The following is a 19947-nucleotide window of genomic DNA, read 5'->3' on the forward strand; positions in this document are numbered from 1 at the left end:
TTATATGTACAGAGATGCTCATCAATCCCCCCTCCCGCACCTCAAGTCCCCCAGTAAAAGCCAACCAAAAGAGCATTTAAAATTAAAAAAAAAAAAAAACCAAACCCAAACCAACAACAATTGACCTCCCCCCCACCTCAAAAAACCCCCAACCCAGTCCCCAACTGGGTCTCAGGTGGCAAACGGGGATGTGCCATGTCCCCAGGTGTGGTGGAGATGCGATAAAGTGACCTCTTCAAAACAGGGTGTGGGGGGAACCAGGCCCCAGGCACTGTCCTGTGCTCCTCCAGCTCGCTCCGGCCAGCGCTGGGGACAGGACAGGGAATCAGTAGTACGAGCTGGCCCAGGCTGTGCCCTGGGGACAGTCCTGGAGTGTGGCCCAGACACCGGGGTGACAGTTCATAGGTAAAAAGCTAAAAACTTGGTAGGGGCTGGCAAGGAGGGCAGCAGAGGGGAGGAGGCACTGACTCCCCCCGGCCACCATGTCCCCACTGGTGTCCCCACGGCCGGCGGGCGCCCTTAGGACTCCGAGGAGGAGTGGGAGACGCTCTGGAGCAGCGATTTGTAAATGGCAGAGTTCAGGAAGCGGGGGTAGGAGTCTCTGTGCATCAGCGTGTAGATCTGGAGCTGTGCGTCGTCGAAGGTATGCGAGGACGGCTCCTGCATCTTCCGGTTGATGACCTCCCGCACCCGCGAGTCCAGGCTCACCTGGGAGGCATGGAGAGAAATTGGGGCTGGGGGACACCCAAGGACAAAGCCCCAGCCCCAGCACCCATCCCTGCACCCGCTCTCATGGGAAATTGGGTATCAATGCGGCACCAGATGTAGGGAGACCACAGTGTGCTCCATCCCAGAGGACACTGGCACTGGAGCCCTGGTGGTTGAGGAGGGTTGCAGGGAGAAGTGAGGAGCTCTCTGGGTGCCCTCTGTGTCCCCCGGCTGGGCACAGGGAGGTGGGTTGGGGTGGTCCCGCCCTGGGTACCCCCACTCCGAGGATGCTGCAGGCCGGGATGCAGCATTTCCTCGGCCCGCTGGTGCCCTCGTGAGGTCTCGGCCCCGCAGCACAACCCGGCCCGCGGTCCCACTGCCGGCAGCGTCCCGGGGGTTTTGAGAGCTGGATATCCCCTTCCCACCGCCGTTACCCTGCCAAACTCCTCCCAGGACTGTCACAGGGCTCTGGCGGCAGCTGGAACAGAGACTTCTCCCTAAGAGCCCTCCCCAGCTCCATTTTAGCCTGAGCCCTCCCCTCAAAGGCTCTGCCTCCTACCTCCTTGGGAGAGAGGATGGAGATGTAGTCCTCGTAGATCATCCTGGCCTTCTCGTCGATGGTGTGCTTGTTGCACTCGGTTTTGAGCTCCTCACATGCCAGCCAGAAGAGCATGTTCTCCTCGCTGTACTCAGTCCGCAAAAACTCCCGGAAGACGTTGCGCCCCGCCGGGCTCTTCATCAGCTTGTCAAAGGACTGTGCCCAGCCCTGCACCTCCTCTGGCGTGGGTTTGGCGCTGGCAGGTCCGGGGGAAGGCAAGAGGATGGCGTTACAGCTGGCCAGGGATCCCACTGTGTCCCTCCTGCTCATCCCTGGTCCCATCCCAGAGGAACTGTGCCCCAACACCTCTCCCTGTGGCTGCACGATGCTTTTGGCAGTGGATCTAAAGGGCAGGATGAGGTCTGAAATCTGCTGAGGTTTTTCCATGCCTCAGTTTCCCTTTGCAATGGGCCCAAGGGCAGAATCACAGTAGGATTCAGCCTGTGGCTCCAGGGTCTCTGTTTCTTGGTGAGAACTGGGGAGGAGCTGCTGGACACAACACCAGGAACCCCTGAGCCCTGGTGCCCTGACCCTCTGCCCTGTGTGTATCCCAGGGGCAGGACACAGCGCTGGCTGCCATGGAGGATGGCAGAGGGGACAATGCCATGCAGTGCTCATCCCCCTCCACTGCACTGCCCCTGCACTCACCACGCTTCACAGTTTGGGATGGTCTCCAGTTTGGTCTCCCGGGATGCTCTCCATGCTCGCTCCCGGTCCTCGTTCCTAACGGGGAGACAGAGAGGTAGTCAGGGGCACTGGGGACATGTGCAGACCCCACCTTGACCCCTGATCACTCAATCTCCTCCAAGGGCACCAGCACCCCCCACCCATGCCTTCCCCATACTTGCTGCCCTGGTGGCACCCTGGTTCCCTCGTGCAGTTTTGCTGTCACCATGTGAGGGTGTCCCTGTGCTCAGGCACTGCTGTGGCCCTGGTCCCACTCCACCACCCGGGCCGTGTGCCAGGGCCATGTGCCAGGGATGTGTGCCAGGACTGAGCTGAGCCGGAGTGGCCACAGCAGCCGGCAGAGGTCAGTGCTGGATCGGCCCAAGGCGAAGCTGTCGTGAACTGTCACGAATAATCACCAATAAATAAACGAGGGCTTATTGGTGATGTGCCAGCACCAGTCCGGCCCGCAGGCAGATAGCAGGATAGAGGGGTTGGGGCTTGGGGATGTGGTGTTCCTGTCCCTGTGTCCCCTTGCCCCTGGGGGTGCTGGTGGCACAAGTGGAGAGCAGCCATCAGCCAACTTCCCCTGGGCCCTTGAATTTCGGTGCCTGGCACTGACCGCAGCCCTTCCTGCTTGCGACACCGTCCCTTGCTGCTCGCACAAGACTGGCTGTGCAAACCTCTGCCCCAGCATGGGCAGCTGGCATGGGTGAAGCTGTGGGCATGTCCCTGGCGGTGACACCCCCAGGGCTCACTGCCTGCCATGCCTGAGCCCCACTCAGCAAGCAGCACCGCTTGCTCCAGGAACAGGATATAGGAGGGATATCTGTCGCATCTCTGAGATTTCTGCTCCATCTCTGCTCACAGGCTCTTGCCGAGATGAAGGAGAGACACAGGGAATGCCACCAAGCCAAGGGCAGTGTCTAGGAAGGAGATGCATGGGGCTCAGCTTCAGGGTTTGTTCCTCCTCCAAGCTCGCTGCTCTTGGTGGCTGTAAAGACCAAAGCTGCTGCAAAGCCCAGAGCCATCAGCAATCTCTGAGTGAGCAGATGCTGAGGAAGAAGAGCAGATGGGCTCTCCAAAATCTGGGATATCCAGAGAATAAGGAGCTGGAGATCCTCAGCAAGGACAGGAGATGCAGATGGAGGCAAGCAGCTGGTTCCATCCTTGGCTTTGGTCAGTGCTGGGAGGGCAGGGCCGGACTCTGCACCTGCTGCTCCAAGGCAGAGCTTCCCAGAGGGCTCGTATGGACCAGGGCCATCCCTCCCTGGAGACCATCTGGGCAGCACTGGGGAGTCCCACTGCTGCTTTCTGCTCTATGTATTCTAAAAGATTTGGCTCATGAACAGGAGTCAGTGCATCCAGGCTCAGCTGGGGCTCACCAGGCTCTGTGCTGGGGGGAGCCTCACGCCACAGCACCACTGGTACCCATCTGCTCCAGTTCACACCTGTCTAGCCATGCACCTGTCCTGCTCTCAGCTCCCAACCCAACGAGCACACAAGGGGTTCAGAGGCTCAGCTCAGGGAGCAGGGCCATCTCCATTCTAGCTGCCCTCCAGCACCCACTGCCCATGGCTTGGGTGCCACAGCTGCACTGCAGGGCTGCAGGGAACCCAGCAGTGGGGGCAGCTGTGGGACCCCCCTCCTCAGACCTGGTCACCTGCTCAGGAAGCAGTTGCATCCAAGCTCTTGGTGCTGCACAAAGCACAGAGGAACAACACCACACATGCGATCCCTGCACCCCTGGCAGTGTCCAAGACCAGGGCTTGGAGCAACCTGGTCTAGTGTAAGCTGTCCCTGCCCATGGCAGGGGGTTGGGACGAGATGATCTTTATGATCCCTTCCAACCCAAGGCTTTCTACAATTCTATGACCTTCCTGCCTATGGGCTGACGAGGTGGGCGATGCTCACTGACCCCACAGGAGCCAGGGCCAGGCGGGCAGTGGGACGTACCATGAGCAGCTGCAGCAGCAGCACCAGCAGAAGCAGCAGGCGTTGGGGCGGTGGTTGCTGGTGGGTTGCACCGTTGTCGGAGAAGTCTCATGCCGGGACATCGGAAGGGGTGACTCTGCGGACGCCGGTCCTGCGTACTGAAAGGCAGGAGGGTGGAGAGGGTCAGGGAGCTGCCAATGATCATTCCCCACCTTGTGCAAGCACACAGAGGTACAGGAGGGACCCCTGCGCAGTGACTTGCTGTGATTTAGTTTTGGCTCCTGCTTGCCACCCTGGCTCCCCGCCCAGTCACCCCTCACCTGCGTCCCAGCCTCATACACGGTGCACGGGGTTGGGTCGTGCTTCAGGGGCTGTTCTGCCGCTCTCAGCTCCTCCCAGCCTGCAGGCGAGCCGTGAGACCCCCTGGCTAATGTCCCTGCCGCCTCCTGGATGGAGCCTGTGGGGAAAGAGAGGAGCAGCACCATGTTACTGCACAGAACCCCCAGCTTCGAGCAGCTCTGGAGGCTGCTTGACACTGGGGAAAGCCCTGGGCAGGAGGCAAGTGAGGGCAGGGCAGCAGGCAGAAAGTGCAAGAAAAGGAAGTGAGAAGGAAAGTAAAGAGGAAATACATCAGGACATGCTCTTCCAGCCCCATGCTTTGCCTGGGATTCCATCCCACACTTTGGGGATGCTGTGGGGCTCGCTGCAGGCAGCAGAGGGGCTTGGCAGGGTGAGGGGCTCAGTGCTGGCCCTGCACATCCCTGGCCATGCCCTGTGCCATGAGGAAGGGTGGCTGAAATCCCAGTTGTCTTCAGGCACAGGATGGGGAAGTCAGAGCTGCTCCACGGCATCATGTGAGTGGAAGGAAACAGGGTGGTGGTGGTGAGTTTTCACAGCTCCTGGCATTAAGCCAAACCTTGTCCCATGCCACCTGCCTGTCCCTGCCTGTACCACTGGCTCAGCCTGGAGCAGGGATGCTCCTGGGCAGGAGTGATGGTGGGTGCTGGGCTCAGCATGGGCAGGGGTTATGTCATGGCCACAGCTGGCTCTACCTCCCTGTGCCTTGCCAAGGGTGATTGGGCAGTAATCGTGGTCCCTCCCCTGCCAGAAGGAAGGAATGGGAGCAGTGGCAGCAGGCAGGGAGAGCCCCCAGACATCTCAGCCTCAGCATCCCCACCTTGAGCAGCCCCAGGTCTCATCACCTTGGGTCTGAGTCTTGCTGTGGACACAGCAAGGGGACAGAGCCAGGGTATGGGATGCAGCTGGAGACACAGCTGTCCCCAGAGCCCTCCGTGAGCCCTGGGGTCAGAGCTCCCCTGTTCCCAGCACAGCCATCACCCAGCAGTGCTTTCCTGGGCCCTCACAAACCCTCCCACAGTCCCAGTGCTCCCACAGGAACGAAAAAGGAGAGTCTGTGTTTCACTCCCAATTGTCCCTATTTATAGCCCCGAGTGCTGGCAGGACAGCTGTGACTTTGTCACCCGGTTCAGCAGCAGCTCCGCTCCCTCTCGCACTGTGCTGCCTTCGGATCCATTGAACCCCCGACTTTTTCCCTTTCCTTTGCTTTCCTTGGCCCAACCATCTTCCACTCCCAGCATCCTTCCTCCTGCTGCCCACCCACATCCCACTGCTCATCCCAGCACTGCCGCGGGCTGTGGCACCAACAACAGGAACTGGTGCTGAGGCTGTGGGAACGGCGTGAGCAGGAGGACAACCCGAAGACTACGAAAACCCTGCTCCCTCCCAGCTCACCCTGGCTCTGCCACAGCCCTGGGCTATGGAAAGGTTGGATTGGGGGTGACTGAGGAACCGGGATGTGGGGACATCCAGGTACTTTGCTTCGCTCCTTGGCAAGAGCTGACCCGCAAGCGGCTGAGCCAACACACCCTGGAGAGGCAGCAGGAGGGGGTGGCATCCCCTGGCAGGAGCATCCCCTTCCCATGCCAAGGGCTGTGCTCAGCACCCGGCCAGGAGCAGGATCAGGTCGCTGCCCACGCTGGGTGCTGTGGGACACACCCAGGGCCATTCCAGAGGAGTGAGCTGTGCCCCGGGGAACTGTGGGGCTGCACAGGGACCTTGTCTGATGGCACCAAGAGGTGATGCTGAGGTCATCCTTGCGAGCACCAAAAGGCAACGCCAGCACATCTGGATTGGCAGCAAAAGGCAATGCCAGCACACTCTGATGGGCACTGAAGGGTGCTGCCATCACGCTCTGGATTGCAGGGATGATTTCCCAGCACTGTGCACCCCTTAATGCCCCTGCCACCCCCACCTCACCATGCTGGCAGGGGCTGGGTGCCATGGGGCTCTCACCAGCTGCCCCAGTGCCAGGCCCCGCCATGGCGCTGCTGGGGCTGGTGGATAGGGAAGTGCCGGAGGGAAGGCAAGGGCGTGCGCTTGAGGCTGCAGAAAGAGGAAGGATGACAAAAAGGGGACATTTCCCCACAGAGAGAAGAGATGCCCCAAAAGTCACCCTCCCTGAGCTCCCCAAGCCCCCTGTGAGTCTGGGAGTCCCCGTGTGCTGGGTGTCCCTGGGCCATGCCAGGTCACACCCCCATGATGTCCCCATGAGTCTGGCACCACACTGTCCTCTTGCTGAATGCAGAGGGGGCCCTCCATGCAACCGGTCAAGACAAGCTCTCCCCAAAATCGCTTTCAAAGGGGAACCTCCCCTTCTAGCAGGCCTTGCTGAGATGTTGGCCCCATCCCACACACCTGCACATGAAGCTCCTTGTGCCCTGCTCACCCTGGGCAAAGCAGCCTCCCCCAGTTCTGCAGCGTGGGGCGCAAATCAGCGCCTACCCCAATGCAGGGGCACCCCCAGCACAGTCTGTGCTGACCCCCGACATGCCCACCAACCCTGTGCCGTGGGTCCTGGGAGGACTGGGGGGTGTGGGAGCAGCTCTTGTGGCGTGTCCGTACCTGCAGCCTGGCCATCGTGCCAGCCAGGGTGACCCCGGCCGGCTCAGGGGGTGCGTGGCATCGCCAGGACCGCCGGCTCTGCGGGCAGGGACGTGGGGGAGAAAAGAAGAGAGAAAGAGAAAAGAAAAGCGGCTGAACACATCCTCTCACAGGAAAGGGAGTGGTAAGGGAAGTGGCAAACTCAACCGAAGAGTTCAGGCCTTTTTTGGGAAAGCCCCCGCCCGGCCCAGACGCTCTCCTTGCTGTTCCATCACGGGGCCAGCTGCCTCGATGGGGCAGGAGAGGCGCACAGTGGGTCCCACCAGGGGCTGAGCCAGCTCAGCCTCCTGCTTCCAGCTTAGCCGCCTGCTTCCCAGGAGGGCTGGATCCGGCAGGCACGAGGGCAACCAACATGGGGCTCCCCAGCCAGGACTGGCACTGATGGCAGCTTCTCAGAGATAGCCCGGCCACGCTGGCGCTGGAACAACCCGATGGCCAAGGAAGCGGCTCTGCTGAGAGTGACAGGCAGGATATGTCCCCAGGGTGCGTGCAGGCTGCACCTCGGTCCTCAGTGACCAGCCGAGGCCACTTCAAAGCGACAGTGCTTTCTGCCACGCTGTCCTTCCGATGTCCCCGGGCTTCCAGCACTGCCCGCAGGGCACAGACACCGGCAGCGAGGTGGGCAGTGCGGGAAAGGGGCTGTGCTGAGGGTGAGCTGAGTCAGAGCCGCCGGCGGTGCCTCCCGGCAGCATCGTCCGTGCGAGGTGGGATGTGCCAGCCTGATGCACAGAGCGCAGCCCTGCTCCCTCGGCCAAGAGTGACTCACAAACAAAGTTGTTTGGTTTTTTTCCTCTTCAGGAAAAAAAGAAACAGGAGAGAGAGAGAGGGAGAGAAATCAGCCGCCAACGTCCGTTTTCTTGATTAAATTCACCCTCGGCACTGCTGTGGGTGGAGGAGGCTCCAGCCCAAAAGCGACCAGCACCGCTTGTGGTCTCTGCTGGCGGCTGCCCCTCAGTGGTATGGTCTCACCGCAGGTGAAAAAGGGCAGAAAGGGGAGAAAGAGGAAGGAGGGATGCTGGCACCCACCCCCGCTCCCCTGGGGCAGCGCCATGTGCTTGTTATCAGCTCATCCCAGCGCCCGGCTCAGCGCAGCTGCTTCCCTCGCCTTCCCCGGGACACGAGTTGTTATCTCCTCTCCTCCCGAGCCCAAACACCCCGGCACGAAAAACCCAACGCGGTTGTGCTGCTGCTGCTGTCCCCAGCGCCACTCCATCCGGATGGAAACCTCCCCGTCACCCAAAAGTCACCACCGGCGTCGGCAGCTCCTTCCTCTGCCGTCACCCTCTGGTGCTCCAGGGGCTTAGCCGGGCTCTGCTTCTCTGGGCACCTGAACCTCATTTTTTTCCCAGATGGTTTTCCAGGATTCCCTTTGCTGCTACCAGGCAGGGAGAGAGCTAGGGGCTGTCAGGATACAGCCATGCTCCCACGGCCTCTGGCACCCCCAGCTCATTGGCACCGAGAGTATTTTTATTCTCTGGCCACCTCTTGCCACTCTCCACCCCATGAAGGACCTTCCCTTCGTATCTTACGGGTCAAAGCCGGGACAGCAGCTTTGCTGCTCATCACAGAACCCTGCAGGGATCATTTGGGTGGTGGCAATGAACAAACCCAGTGGCAACGGAGACACCATCCCAGGCCGAGTCCCTGTCACAGGCCAGTGATGCCTCAGCAAGGAGCAGCACTGGGTCTGACCCCTCTCCATGCCTTGGAGGAGCTGCAAACACCCATCACCTGCTCGACCAGCCACGCTGGATCAGCACAAGGAGAGCTTGGCAGCCCTGGCTGCCCGCGTGCTGCTGGACTCTCCAGTGTCTAATAAGGGCTCAGCACAGCCTGCAGCTTCCCCACCCCCTCCCTGGCATTCTCCCAGGAGGTCCCAGCACCTCTGATCTATGCCAAATTTGGCTGGAACCAGCCACTGAGTGCAACCAGAGGCGAGGCGGCCCAGCAGGCAGCTGGGGTGGGTGACAGGGGGCTGGCACTCCCCGGGACCCCTCTGCCGGGGTTACCCCATGGAAACCGCCGGGGCACCGCCACCGAGCCCCACAGCTGCCTCCCGCCCCCGCAGCCTGTCCCAGCCACCTGCCAGCAGCACAGGAAGTTTTAGGAGTTATTTTTAGACTCTGTTTTCAATCCCCCCCCTTAGCAATCTTTTAGAAAAAGATGAAAGAGGTTGAGGGCTTGAGCCCCCTGGCTCTGCGGGATGGGGCTGGGCTGACTCCAATCCTCCCAGCACGGAGGTGCCAATGATCTCTGGCAGTGGCTGGGTGGGCTCCCTGGGTCCTGCTGAGATGAGGGGGTGGTTGTGCCCATGTGGCAGCACCCTGCCCATGGCACTGATAACGCCGCAGGTGTGCCCGCACACGTGGCTGAGGCGGCGGTGGCCAGCGGGTACCTTTGGGGAGATCCTCCGCAGCCACTGCAGATGCCCTGCAGTGATTTTTCTGCCGTTCCCAGAGGCTGGGGAGGCAGGTCCTGCTGATGGGAACTGAGATGCTTCAGTGTGTCCAAACACCTCCCCAGTCCCTTGCACCACGAGAGCTGACAGCCCCTGTCCTGCCAGGATGAGGACAATGCCAGGGTCCTTCTCCAGACCAGCCATCTCCTCTGCTCCCAGTGTATTTCTGCTTGAGCATCCTCCAAGCCAAATCCCACCATGAGCCCTCCCAAAAGGACCACATGAACCCCTCCAGCACCTGCTGGGAAGAGGAGAACAGACCCATGGCTCTGGCCTGGCACCATGGCTTCTGGGCAGCATGACAGGCACAGCTCTGACAGCACCCATCCCCCTGACCCCAGCTTTTGCACGGAAACAGAGTTAATTATTTTACAGCATAAAAATAGCCCCCATGCCAATCAGATGGGGGATTTAGTACGGCAAGCCCTAACAATTATGTTTCTACTACCAGAGGTATCGTGGTGTTAGGGCAGGCACCTGTTCCGCCTTCGGTAATGATCCATGGGAAAGGAGAAGAGAGATCAGTGATCAATACTCAGCAGGGGCTAAACGGATGGAGGAGCCTGGTGGTTGATGGGAGGGAAGAGCAGGGGAAAGGGAGGGATATGGCACTGGCATGGCCAGGGTAGGAGCTGAGCTGGGCCGGTGGCGGGGTGCTCCTTGTTTATGGGATGCTGCCAGGCCCCTGGGACCACAGGACAGTGGTAATTTGAGGGATGAAGACTGGCGCCTTTCAAGGAAATGAGCCCCAGATGGAGAATCAAGGCAGGATTGGGATGAAAAGGAAGGACATTGCATCACAGGGCAATGCTGGATCAAAGGGCCGGCTTAGCATGGCTCCGAGAGCTCCCAACACAACTGAGGGATGATTTGTCCCCCAGCCCCGGCACGAGACCAAACCCCACTGGCTGCATCCAGAGCCCTGCACGGGAGGCTCCAGGAAGTGCATGAGGAGGTTTGGGAGCCTCTGCTGGCACGGGCAGGAGGTGAGTCTGACCATGCTGAGGACAGGTCTGGCTCTGCTCTCCAGCCACACTTCCTGCCCAAAGCGTGGCCCCATGTGGCATTTATGTGGTCAGGGCAGGGCCGTGCCCGGCTGAACGGGCAGTGGGACTGGCCAGGCCAGGGCCACACCAGCAGGACAGATGGGGACAAGGGGAGCACATCCCAAATGCTACAACCAGGGGCATTTGCCCACCATGGTTTATTCAGCGGTGGGTGCTGCTGCCTGCATGCTGCCAGCCCTGACAGATGCCGTTGGAAGCCTGGCTTCAGGCAGATGACACTTAGTGCTGGTGAGCACCCAGGTCTGGGACTTGTCCCCATCACCAGGTCCCTGGACTACAGCTTGCAGAGCTGGGCTTTCACTTGTACCAGCAAAACTTCCTCCCACATCAGACTTTTGCCCTACATTAAACCACTGGGGGGCTGAGGAACGAGCCCCCCAGGAGACCATCCTGCAGGCAAACACCCAGGGAAAGGGGGATCTGGTGACCTAATGCCCTGCCCAAGTTCTGGAGCATCCCAAGGGGCACAGGTGACCCCTGTGCTGTGGTCGTGGCACCAGGGCAGCAGTGAGGCTCTGCCCTGCCCCAGCCACAAGAGGCAACAGGGATCAGGGTGAGCAATTCTTGTCCTCCAAGTAGAGCTGCCCTGGTGATTTAAACCCCAACCAAAGGGGAAGATTGATGGTGGGATTCAGCTCCATCACCCCAGGGAGGAGCTGGCAGTGTGGGGAGGAAGGAAGCACTGTCACCCTGCGTGGCCCCATGCCACAGAGGTGGCGCTGGCCCTGGGGCAGCGCCCAACAGTGCAGCACCTGCAGCCCACTGCTGCCAGCCAGGGTGCAGGACCCTGGCCATGGTGGGTGCCCATTGCAGGCCTTCTGGGCTCAGATGGTGGGCCATGCAGGGGATCTCAGACCCTCGGCGATGCCCCTTGCTGAGCCCCCAGGATGCTGCAGGGTGAAGGTCCCATCAGCAGATACAAGTTGCCATCACAGCAATACATTTCTCCAGCCCCAAATCTGCTTTGCCAGCGCTCTCCTGGTGAAACCCACACCAGGCTCTCAGGCAGCATCTTCCCTTGGTTTTTGTTGTTTTTTTTTCCAGTCAAGCTTGAAGCTTTCTGTTCCTTTTCCAGGGCTCCTGCCCATTAATGCCAATATGTACCTGTTTGTTCTTCGCCTGCCCTTTGCCCTGGAACGCTGCTTGGGCATTCGCCTTCTGTCAGAGGAAGCTACAGCCCCGCTTGGGTTCAAACCTGCAGGAGGGGGAGCAATTGGAAAACCCAAGCCCTTACCTCGAACCCTTCTGCTGAGCACCTTTAGGCTGAACCAGCAGTGCTTCCAGCGCTGGGAGTGGGCTGCCAGTGCACCCACAGCCTGTCCCCTGCACGCAGAGCCACAGCCACGCGCAGGAATGACACGGGCTCCGCTCCTGCCATGCCCATCCCATTGTTGCCCCAGAGGCTTTGCAGCATTTCTGCCTCCAGAGCAGGCAAGTGCTGACAAGTGAGTCTGGAGTGTGGCAAACCTGGGCCCCTGAGCCCAGCGTGTCTCCACAGCTGGAGCAAAGAGCCCTCAAAAGGTCAACCGAGGCTGGTTCCAAGTGGTTGGAGAACTGGAAGGGCGGCTTGTTCTAAAACTCGACCATACATTTTCCTGCTGTCAGGAAACCCCCTTTTTTCCATGTCTAAGATGAATGGTGAAGCTGAACCCCAAAGGACTTTGTTGTTGTTTTCATTGCTGCTCCACCCTTCTCCTGGTTAAATTTCGCTTCCACAAAATGGCCAAGGGCAGGAGGTTTTGCAGGATGGGTGAGTGGCAGAGCACTCCTTGCCTCTCCTGGACACTGACCCAGGACTGCTGATATCCCATGAACCCAGAGGAGATGATGGGATGGGCTGAGGCATCACCCTCTATGCGCAGCACAGTGTCTGGGGAGGGGGAAAATCACATGCAGGAGGTTTCTGTTACTGGTCCACTCTGAAGAAGGAACCCAGTGGATTTCCAGCCAAAAATAATAGAAATAAAATAATTCTCCATGCTCCCAGAGAGCGCTTTTGCAGAAGGGTGAAAGGTCGATCAAAACTCTGGGGTTGCTGCTTTGTCTTACACTGTGCTCAGGACCTGGATGGAGCCAGGATTCTGCCTTCACTACAGTTTTACCCCAAAGTCACCAGTTCTTGTGTCCCCAGGCCCTGAGGAAGGCTGGGGAGCTGCACAGGGAAGTCACCCCATGGCTTGTGAACCAGCACAGCCAACAGCTCCTGCAGAGCACACATAACTGGATTTAAGATGTTCAATCCCTGTGAAAAGTTCTGCATGTCCTGAAACCTGTGGGAGCAGAGGGGAGAGCTGGCCAGTGGTGTTACTGGAGTTACCATCACACCCATCGGATGGCCAAGGCAGAGAGGATTCCAGACTTTCTGCAGGTCCCCCTCCCTGTGCTGCATGGGGCAACCCATGGAGAGGCAGCTGGGAAAGGAAATGGGCTAGCTGAGCCCAGCAGTGACGGGAATGAGCTGGAGGAGGCAGGGCAGTGAATAGGGAGATGCCTGTGGGGCTGGATGCCTATTCCCTGAGCCGCTGGAGCTGGGGCAGTGATGGCACCACAGAGCTGCTTCCCAGTCTGTGACAGGGTGGTTGGAGTCCCAGTGAGTTCAGTTCCTTCCCCTCTCACACCACAGAAGATGTCGGACACTTCCCCTATCCTGTTGTCCCCATGGGCAAAACCCAGGTTGTAACACATGAGGGGATGCAAAAAATCACTGCTAAGGTCCAGGATCTTTTCTTCTCTCCAAAATAAGAGACAACTATGAAACAATGTATATAAACAGCTGGCTTTAGATCCACCCCCCCTCTCTGAACAGCTTCTGTAAGGGAAATGCAGAGAGAGATGTGCAGATGAATAAGGAACTGAGCAATAGGAAGTCTCGGGTGAAGGCCGTGGGCACCGGATCACTCGGAACCTGCTGTTATTCCACGCAAGAGCCCGGAGTGCTGAACCCTGAGAGTGTGGCATGGCAGTGGTGATGCCTGCTGGCCTTGCTGTGCCCTGGCTGTTCTTTTTTGGGGTGCTCAGGCATGGACAGGGGTTGGTGCAGGAACTGATCTGAGGAGCAGGAGGAGCTGGAGGGGAAAGGCAGAGTGGCTCTTACCTCCTCCTGAGCTTTCCAAAATTATTTTATCCAGAGGATAAAAGTTTGGAAAAAAAGAAAGAGGAAAAGCCACAGCAACTCGAGCTCACACTCTGCAGAGGTTGAGGACTGACACAGTGTCTGCTTTGCCACTCCTGACCTGTTGCTCGCAGGGAAGAGCTCTGAGCACTGAGCTCAACCACCCACTCTGCATCAGTCCAGCTGAAACCCAAGATGCTGGAGCCCAAGTCCAGTCTAAAAGCAAAGACTAAAACCAAAGCTCAGCAAAGATGGGAGAGGATGCACTTCAGGAGGTGGCTGACATGTGCTGCTCCAGCACCTTGGGCAGACTCAGAACCAACTACCCTGCCAAGGTATTTTTCTCCCTTACCCTCTCTGGGTTTCATTTGAATTATTTATCTGCCTTCAGTTCCTTCTTTTTTTAAACAATAATATCAAAACCAGTGCCTGCACCCTGACTGAGATATATTTGTGTCACTGAACTCCTGCTTCTCCACTACAATCCTGTGAGGTGGAGGTTGTTTAATGGCTGAAGAACATGACTGTATTTTGATTAGTGGCTTGAGTCATTTGTGGGGAAGGGCTGATGCGGAGCAGCTAAAATCCTTGTAGGGAAATCTGATGTGGCGCTCTCCCTTGGGAGATACTCTGAAATATGTGCCCACTGGGGCGACCCGTTTTCCCAAAGAAAAGGACGAGCACCAGGCCAGCAAATGCCATGGCTCTGCTCAGCCAGCGTGACACGGGACAAGCGTCTCCATCGACAGGGATGGAGATGCATCCAGAGGGGAATGAACTCCCCTCGCAGCAGGGGAATCCCTCCCACTCGCTTAACACTTCTTGTTTAGTTTCTTAAATAAGGCCATGGATCCGTGCCAGAGCAGCCTCATGGAAGCGGCGGGGAGAGGGAGCTTCCCGGGGGAACCTCTCGGTGCGCGGGGGCACACGGCGCGGCGGCCGCTCCTGGCCCTCTCCATCCCTTGGCCACGGGGACGCAGCGCCAAGTGCCGGCATCCCGCGACGCCGCCCACGTGATGGGCTCGTGTTGGGCCACCGTCGCATGTCACGTCGCTTCGGGGGACAGCAGCGTCCCCGACAGCACCGAGGCAGATCCCTCTGGCCAACCCTTGGCCGTGCCGCTGCTGGAGCACCCCGCGGGGACCGGAACTTGCGGCTGCCCTGACCTCAGGCAACCTTCCCGAGCCCCGGTGCTCCCCGAGCCCCGGCCGGCCGGGTCAGGGCTGCCCATCGCCCTGGCGAGGCTCAGCGCCCTCTGCACGGTGCCCGGGCAGCTGCACGGCCAGGGAGCTCTGCCCGGCCGAGCCGCTGCGTGGATGCTCCGGCGCCGCCCTGGCACCCACCTGTGGGTGCCAAAGAACCGGGGAGGCCTCCGGGGGGGGATCCTCCCTGCAACCCCCGCCCCGAGCTGGGCAAACCCCGGCGCAGCCGGCCCTGCGGCTGGAGGGTGCCCCCCTCCTTCCCCCTCTCCATCCTCCTCCTCCTCCTCCTGGCAGGAGCCCTGCCCTCCCCTGGGGGGATGCGGCGGGGAGTTCCCCCTCCCTGCTCGGTGCTCGGGGTCCCCCCGCGCCGCCGGCCCGTCCCCACAGAGCATCCCCCCGCCCCAGCGCTCGCACATGGGGCCGGTGACAGGCAGCAGCCGGACACACGGACGCACGGACAGACAGACAGGCACGGGCAGGGCTCTCCATCCTCCGCGGGGCTCAGCGCGTGTGGGGGGAGCCGTGTAGGAGGGAGGATGCCCGGGGCAGGGGTCCATGCAGGGGGAGCGTGCAAAGGGGCTGGGGGAGGGAGAGGGGGTGGGCAAAGCGGGATCCGCCGGGGGAGCGAGGCTGGGCTGGGCACCGGGCGACGGAGCGGAGCGATGGGCGCGCGTCCCCCCCCATCCGCGGCACCCCCGGGCCGGGGCGCGGGGTACTCACGGGCCGGGCATCCGCGCCGCCGCCGCCGCCCCCGGCCGCCGCCGCTGCGCTGCCGCCGGGCTGGGCACCGGAGGGAGAGGGAGCGGCAGCGGGAGCCGAGCGGCGGCGGCGGCACTGCGCAGGCTCCGGCCCGGCCCCGCCGGCCACTTCCGAAAGCGATTGCAGCCCTGGCACTTCCTCACGGCACACACGCGCACGCACACACAGACACCCACCCGCACCACCCACGGCCCCAGCCCCCTGCACCCGGCACAGCGCCAGGCACCCATTGCTGTGCCTCAGCACCAGCATCACAGAACCAGTACTGGTACCCAGCACCAGCACCGTGTACCCAGTACTCGCACCCTCACCAGCACGCAGTGTCAAATACTGGCGCACGGGACCAGCACCATGCAGCCACTATTGATAACCAGGCCCAGCACCATGCAGCCGGTATTGGCACCAAGCGTCAGCATCACAAACCCAGTACTGGCACCCAGAACCAGCACCATGCACCCAGTACTCACACTCTGCAGCAGCATCACATACCCAGTACTGGCTCCCAGTACTCACAGCCTGCACCCAGTACTTACACCCAGCACCAGCATCATGCACCCAGTACTGGCACCCTGCACCAACACTGGGAGTCCCTCTGCCCCTCTGGGGTGTTCTCCCATCCCCAGGGGGTGTGGACAGGCTGTCTGTGAAGCTGCCCCCAGACTGCTTCCCGCCTAAGGATCCCTGCCCAGGAGTGGCTTTCCCTGAGTCACTGGTTTCTCTGCTTTTTTTTCTCAAAAGCGGGGATTATACATCACTAAAAATAAAGGGTGATAAAACTTTGGGAGAGAAAGGAGGCATAAAAATTTCATGATCTTGCCAGCCAGGGAAATTATCCCACTTTATTATTTAAAACCTCATTTAAAACCATTTCCCTGGGAGACACAATGATCAAACCGCCATCTATTTCAATCCTCGAGACGTACACTCGGCGACGTGGGGGACATGTTTAAAATAGGCCCCAAATGTGACTCCTGCAGTGAAAACACCACCCCGACCCCCACCCATGCCAGCAGCATCTCTGAGCTGAATCCCTCTGCCTCTGCATTGGGGGGATCAGGCAGACCCAGTGTGCCTCCCACATTTTCAACCTGCCCTGTCCAGTACTCTGGATTTTCCTCTTTTCACCCATCCAGCTCATGACAGTGGGATCTACACGGCTCTCACCCAGGGCGGCCCTGCCCCAGGAGCTCTGCGGACAAAGCACGGTCCGTCCTCTGACTGCAACTTTTCCAAATCCTCAGAGCAGCTCCAGTGTGGAGTTGTGACTGCCAGTCTGCTCCCTCCTGCTGTGTGACCGGGCCACCAGCCCTCACAATTTTCTTTAGCAATTCATTTAACTGGAAGCTCACAAATGCCCATAAAGGCTCCCCACGTCTTCAGGAACTGCTTTGCAGTGTGTGTTTGGGATTTTTAGAAATTCCCATGAACATTTGCCCCATCCCTGGAATTGTTCAAGGCCAGGTTGGATGGGCTTGGAGCAACCTGGTCTAGTGGAAGGTGTCCCTGCCCATGGCAGGAGGTTGGAATGAGATGAGCTTTAAGGTCCCTTCCAACTCATTCCTTTCCAGGATTCCATGATTTGGGCTTGATTTGATGATTTCTTGTGATTCTCCAACCAGTCTGTCCCTTCAGATGATGACGAGAAATCACATTCTGTTTTTTTTTAAAGCGTGGATTGGGAGGAAACGCTTGGAGCTTCCAAACCCCTTGCACAATGGGGCTGTCAGTGAACAGCCAGCCTCGCAGCACTGGGTGCTCAGGGTGCAGCAGCTCGGCCTCGCATCTTTTCCAGCAATAGGAAACGCTGCCATCAATAGCCAGGAACACTGCTGCGGGTCTGGAAAGCTGCTATCCCCCCGTGCCAGCGTGGAGAGCTCCTGGGGAAGGACCGGCAGCATCCTGCCGCGCCCGGAGGCACCGGCGGAGAGAGCGGCAGCCTCGGTCGAGCTGTGTCTGTGCTGAGCGCTGACAGCCGGGGGCGGAGGCGCTGCCCGGAGCCCCCCGTGCCGGTGCCCCCTCGCCATTCCCGCGGCCGCTTCGCACCGGAGCCGTCCCGGCGGGGCCGGCCCCGCGCCCGCCGCTGCAGTAGCGGGACCTGCCCGCAGGTGCCGCCCGACTCCGCCGGGAGCGCGGCCGGCGGCGGCTCGGGGGGGGCCCGGGAGGTCCCGGCCGTGCGGGCATCCCCGGCGGCTCGGGGGGTCCCCATGGCTTGGGGACGTGCCGCCGGTGCAGGGGTCTCCGGTGGCTCGGCGGGGCTCTGGTGGCTCCCTGCCCCCGCCGGTGGCCGGGAGAAGGAGCTTGTGCGGAGCGGGGAGCGGGGAGCGGACCCACGGCAGCGCGGGGCGGCTCCAGCCCAGGAGCGCGGGGCAGGCGCTGCCGCGTTCCTCGGGTACCCGACGGACACCTCGGAAGGAAGTCCTGATAGCAAAAGCTGAGCACTCCATCGGTGTTTTCCCTAATTTTCTGCTGGTGTTGCTGGGTGGGCTCAGACCTGGCCAGCAGGACCAGGACAGCGACTGACCTCCCTGTGCTGGGCACTGCTGAGGTCACACCTCAAAACCGGTGTTCGGTTGACAAGAATGACATTGAGGTGCTGGAGTGTGTCCAGAGAAGGGAATGGGGCTGAGGAAGGGTCTGGAACACAAGGAGCTGTTGAGGGAGCTGGGGGAGCTCAGCCTGGAGAAAAGAAGGCTCAGGGAGGAGCTTCTCACTCTCTACATCTACCTGAAAGGAGATTGTAGCCAGATGGGCACTGGTCTCTTCTCCCAGGAGACAAGCAGCAGGACAAGAGGAAATAGGCTCAGGCTGCACCATGGGAGGTTTAGGTTGGATATAAGGGAAATTTTCTTCACAGAAAGGGTTGTCCAGCATTGGAACAAGCTGCCCAGGGCAGTGGTGGAGTCACCATCCCTGAAGAGATTTAAAAGCCATGTGAATGTGGCACTTGGGGACATGGTTTAGTGGTGGGCTTGGCAGTCGTGGGGTAATGGTTGGACTCAATGATCGTAGAGGGCTTTTCCAACCCAAACAATTCTGTTTCGTTCTGATTCTGTGATTCTAAGAAGGTGCTGGGTGAGCAGAGGAAAGCTCTGCCATGGGCTGCAGGGAGCTGTGAGTACAGCACAATGCCAGCACCTGCAGAGCTGGAAGAAGATCTCCTGTAACTCCGGGCAGGATGCTCAGGAGCAGGAAGCCTCTTTTGATAAATATCTGAGATGAGTCAGCCTGTGTCAGGACTGAGATACAGCAAGGTTCCCAATGGGTCTGCAAAGCACAATTTGATGGAGAAATCCTGTCAACAGCTGCTCAGTCCCATCTCCAAAATGCTCTGCAGTATCAGCCTGGCTGCAACAGCAGAATGGGCTGATCCCTTCCAGGGTGTTTCCAGCTTGTGTGTTCCTTGAGAGGTTGGCAGATGATGAAGCTGGATGGATGAGGGCTTCAGAGATGTTTTGCTTTAGGAAAGCCTCTCCCCCAGCAGCCACCTGGGCTTCTTAAAGCTTTCCAAGCAGCAGAGCATATTCAGACTGGAGTGACCAAAAGAGATGCTCCTGGCATGGGGCTCTGAGGAAGCAACAGTCCTTGAGCTACTACAGCCCACGCGAGAGGCAGAGGAGAAGCAACTCTGCACTGTCACCCTGCAGGAAGTGCTTGTCAGAGCTGAGATTGTAAAGGTCACGTTCACCCTGTCCCTGAATATGCAGCTCCTCTGCAGAGGGCAGCTGAGGACATGTCGAGGTGATGCTCCTGTGTGTGCACAGAGCTGGCACGTGAGGGTGCAGGAAGCAGAGCTGCTCTGGAGACCAGCCCTGCTCCAGGGCATAAATCCGCCCTGTGTATCTCAGTGGTGGAGCTGTCTCTGCAGAATACCTGAGCTGTGCAGTCTCATCACAGCTGATTTATTTCCTTGTGAGAAGTACCTGTGCACCCTTTACAGCCTTTTTACTCTTTTAAGGCCTCAGAGGTTCCTGTGGAATGCCAGAGACGCATTTCCAATCTCAATTTCTGCCTTAGCTATCAGGTGTGCTACAAGCCTGCCTATCTCCGTGGCTCCCCAGGACTGACTCAAGAGTCATTCTGGTTGGGGTTACGTTTTTTCCACAGGGACCTGAAGTGCAAAGATTGCCTTTCCTGTACTCAAGCTTGAAGATAAAGCAGCAACTTGAAGTTCTGGAGTGTGTCTGGAGGTCGTGGAGCAAAGTTTAAAAGAGGATTTTACACTACCAGGCTCAGCATTTAGTCTTTAAATTCTATCACATTTAGAGGGAAAAGGGTCGATTATTTTGATTTCCTAATGTAACAGAGCTTATGAAATCACACTGTATATCAGCCCACTCTTGTTCTTCCAAATTATTCTCTTCAAAAACTTTTTAACCCTTTGGCCAGTTCTATCAAAAACTGAGAGTGGTTAGAGCTCAGTTCCTGCCATTACAAACAGCTGGGCAAAGAATGACCCTGCCAGGGCTGCATGCTGTCAGACC

The 19947-nt window shown here is 59.2% G+C and overlaps 1 protein-coding gene across 2 annotated transcripts; it reads right to left on the reverse strand.

The window, feature by feature from the left end:
* Nucleotides 1-437: 437 nt before the first annotated feature.
* Nucleotides 438-15526, reverse strand: RGS19 (regulator of G protein signaling 19). 2 transcript variants are annotated; one of them, XM_048321715.1, is made up of 6 exons: nucleotides 15428-15526; nucleotides 4228-4364; nucleotides 3929-4065; nucleotides 1955-2029; nucleotides 1268-1502; nucleotides 438-708 (listed from the first exon to the last, which is right to left on the reverse strand). In XM_048321715.1, the coding sequence occupies exons 3-6, from the start codon at nucleotides 4027-4029 to the stop codon at nucleotides 520-522; spliced, it is 600 nt and encodes a 199-aa protein (XP_048177672.1). In that variant the 5' UTR covers nucleotides 4030-4065; nucleotides 4228-4364; nucleotides 15428-15526; the 3' UTR covers nucleotides 438-519. The 2 variants fall into 2 exon arrangements, with proteins under 2 accessions (XP_048177672.1, XP_048177671.1); XM_048321714.1 differs by lacking the exon at nucleotides 15428-15526 and adding an exon at nucleotides 6830-8889.
* Nucleotides 15527-19947: the final 4421 nt, after the last annotated feature.

Source organism: Corvus hawaiiensis, chromosome 17 (assembly GCF_020740725.1).
Source record: "Corvus hawaiiensis isolate bCorHaw1 chromosome 17, bCorHaw1.pri.cur, whole genome shotgun sequence".
Classification (NCBI taxonomy): Eukaryota; Metazoa; Chordata; class Aves; order Passeriformes; family Corvidae; genus Corvus; species Corvus hawaiiensis.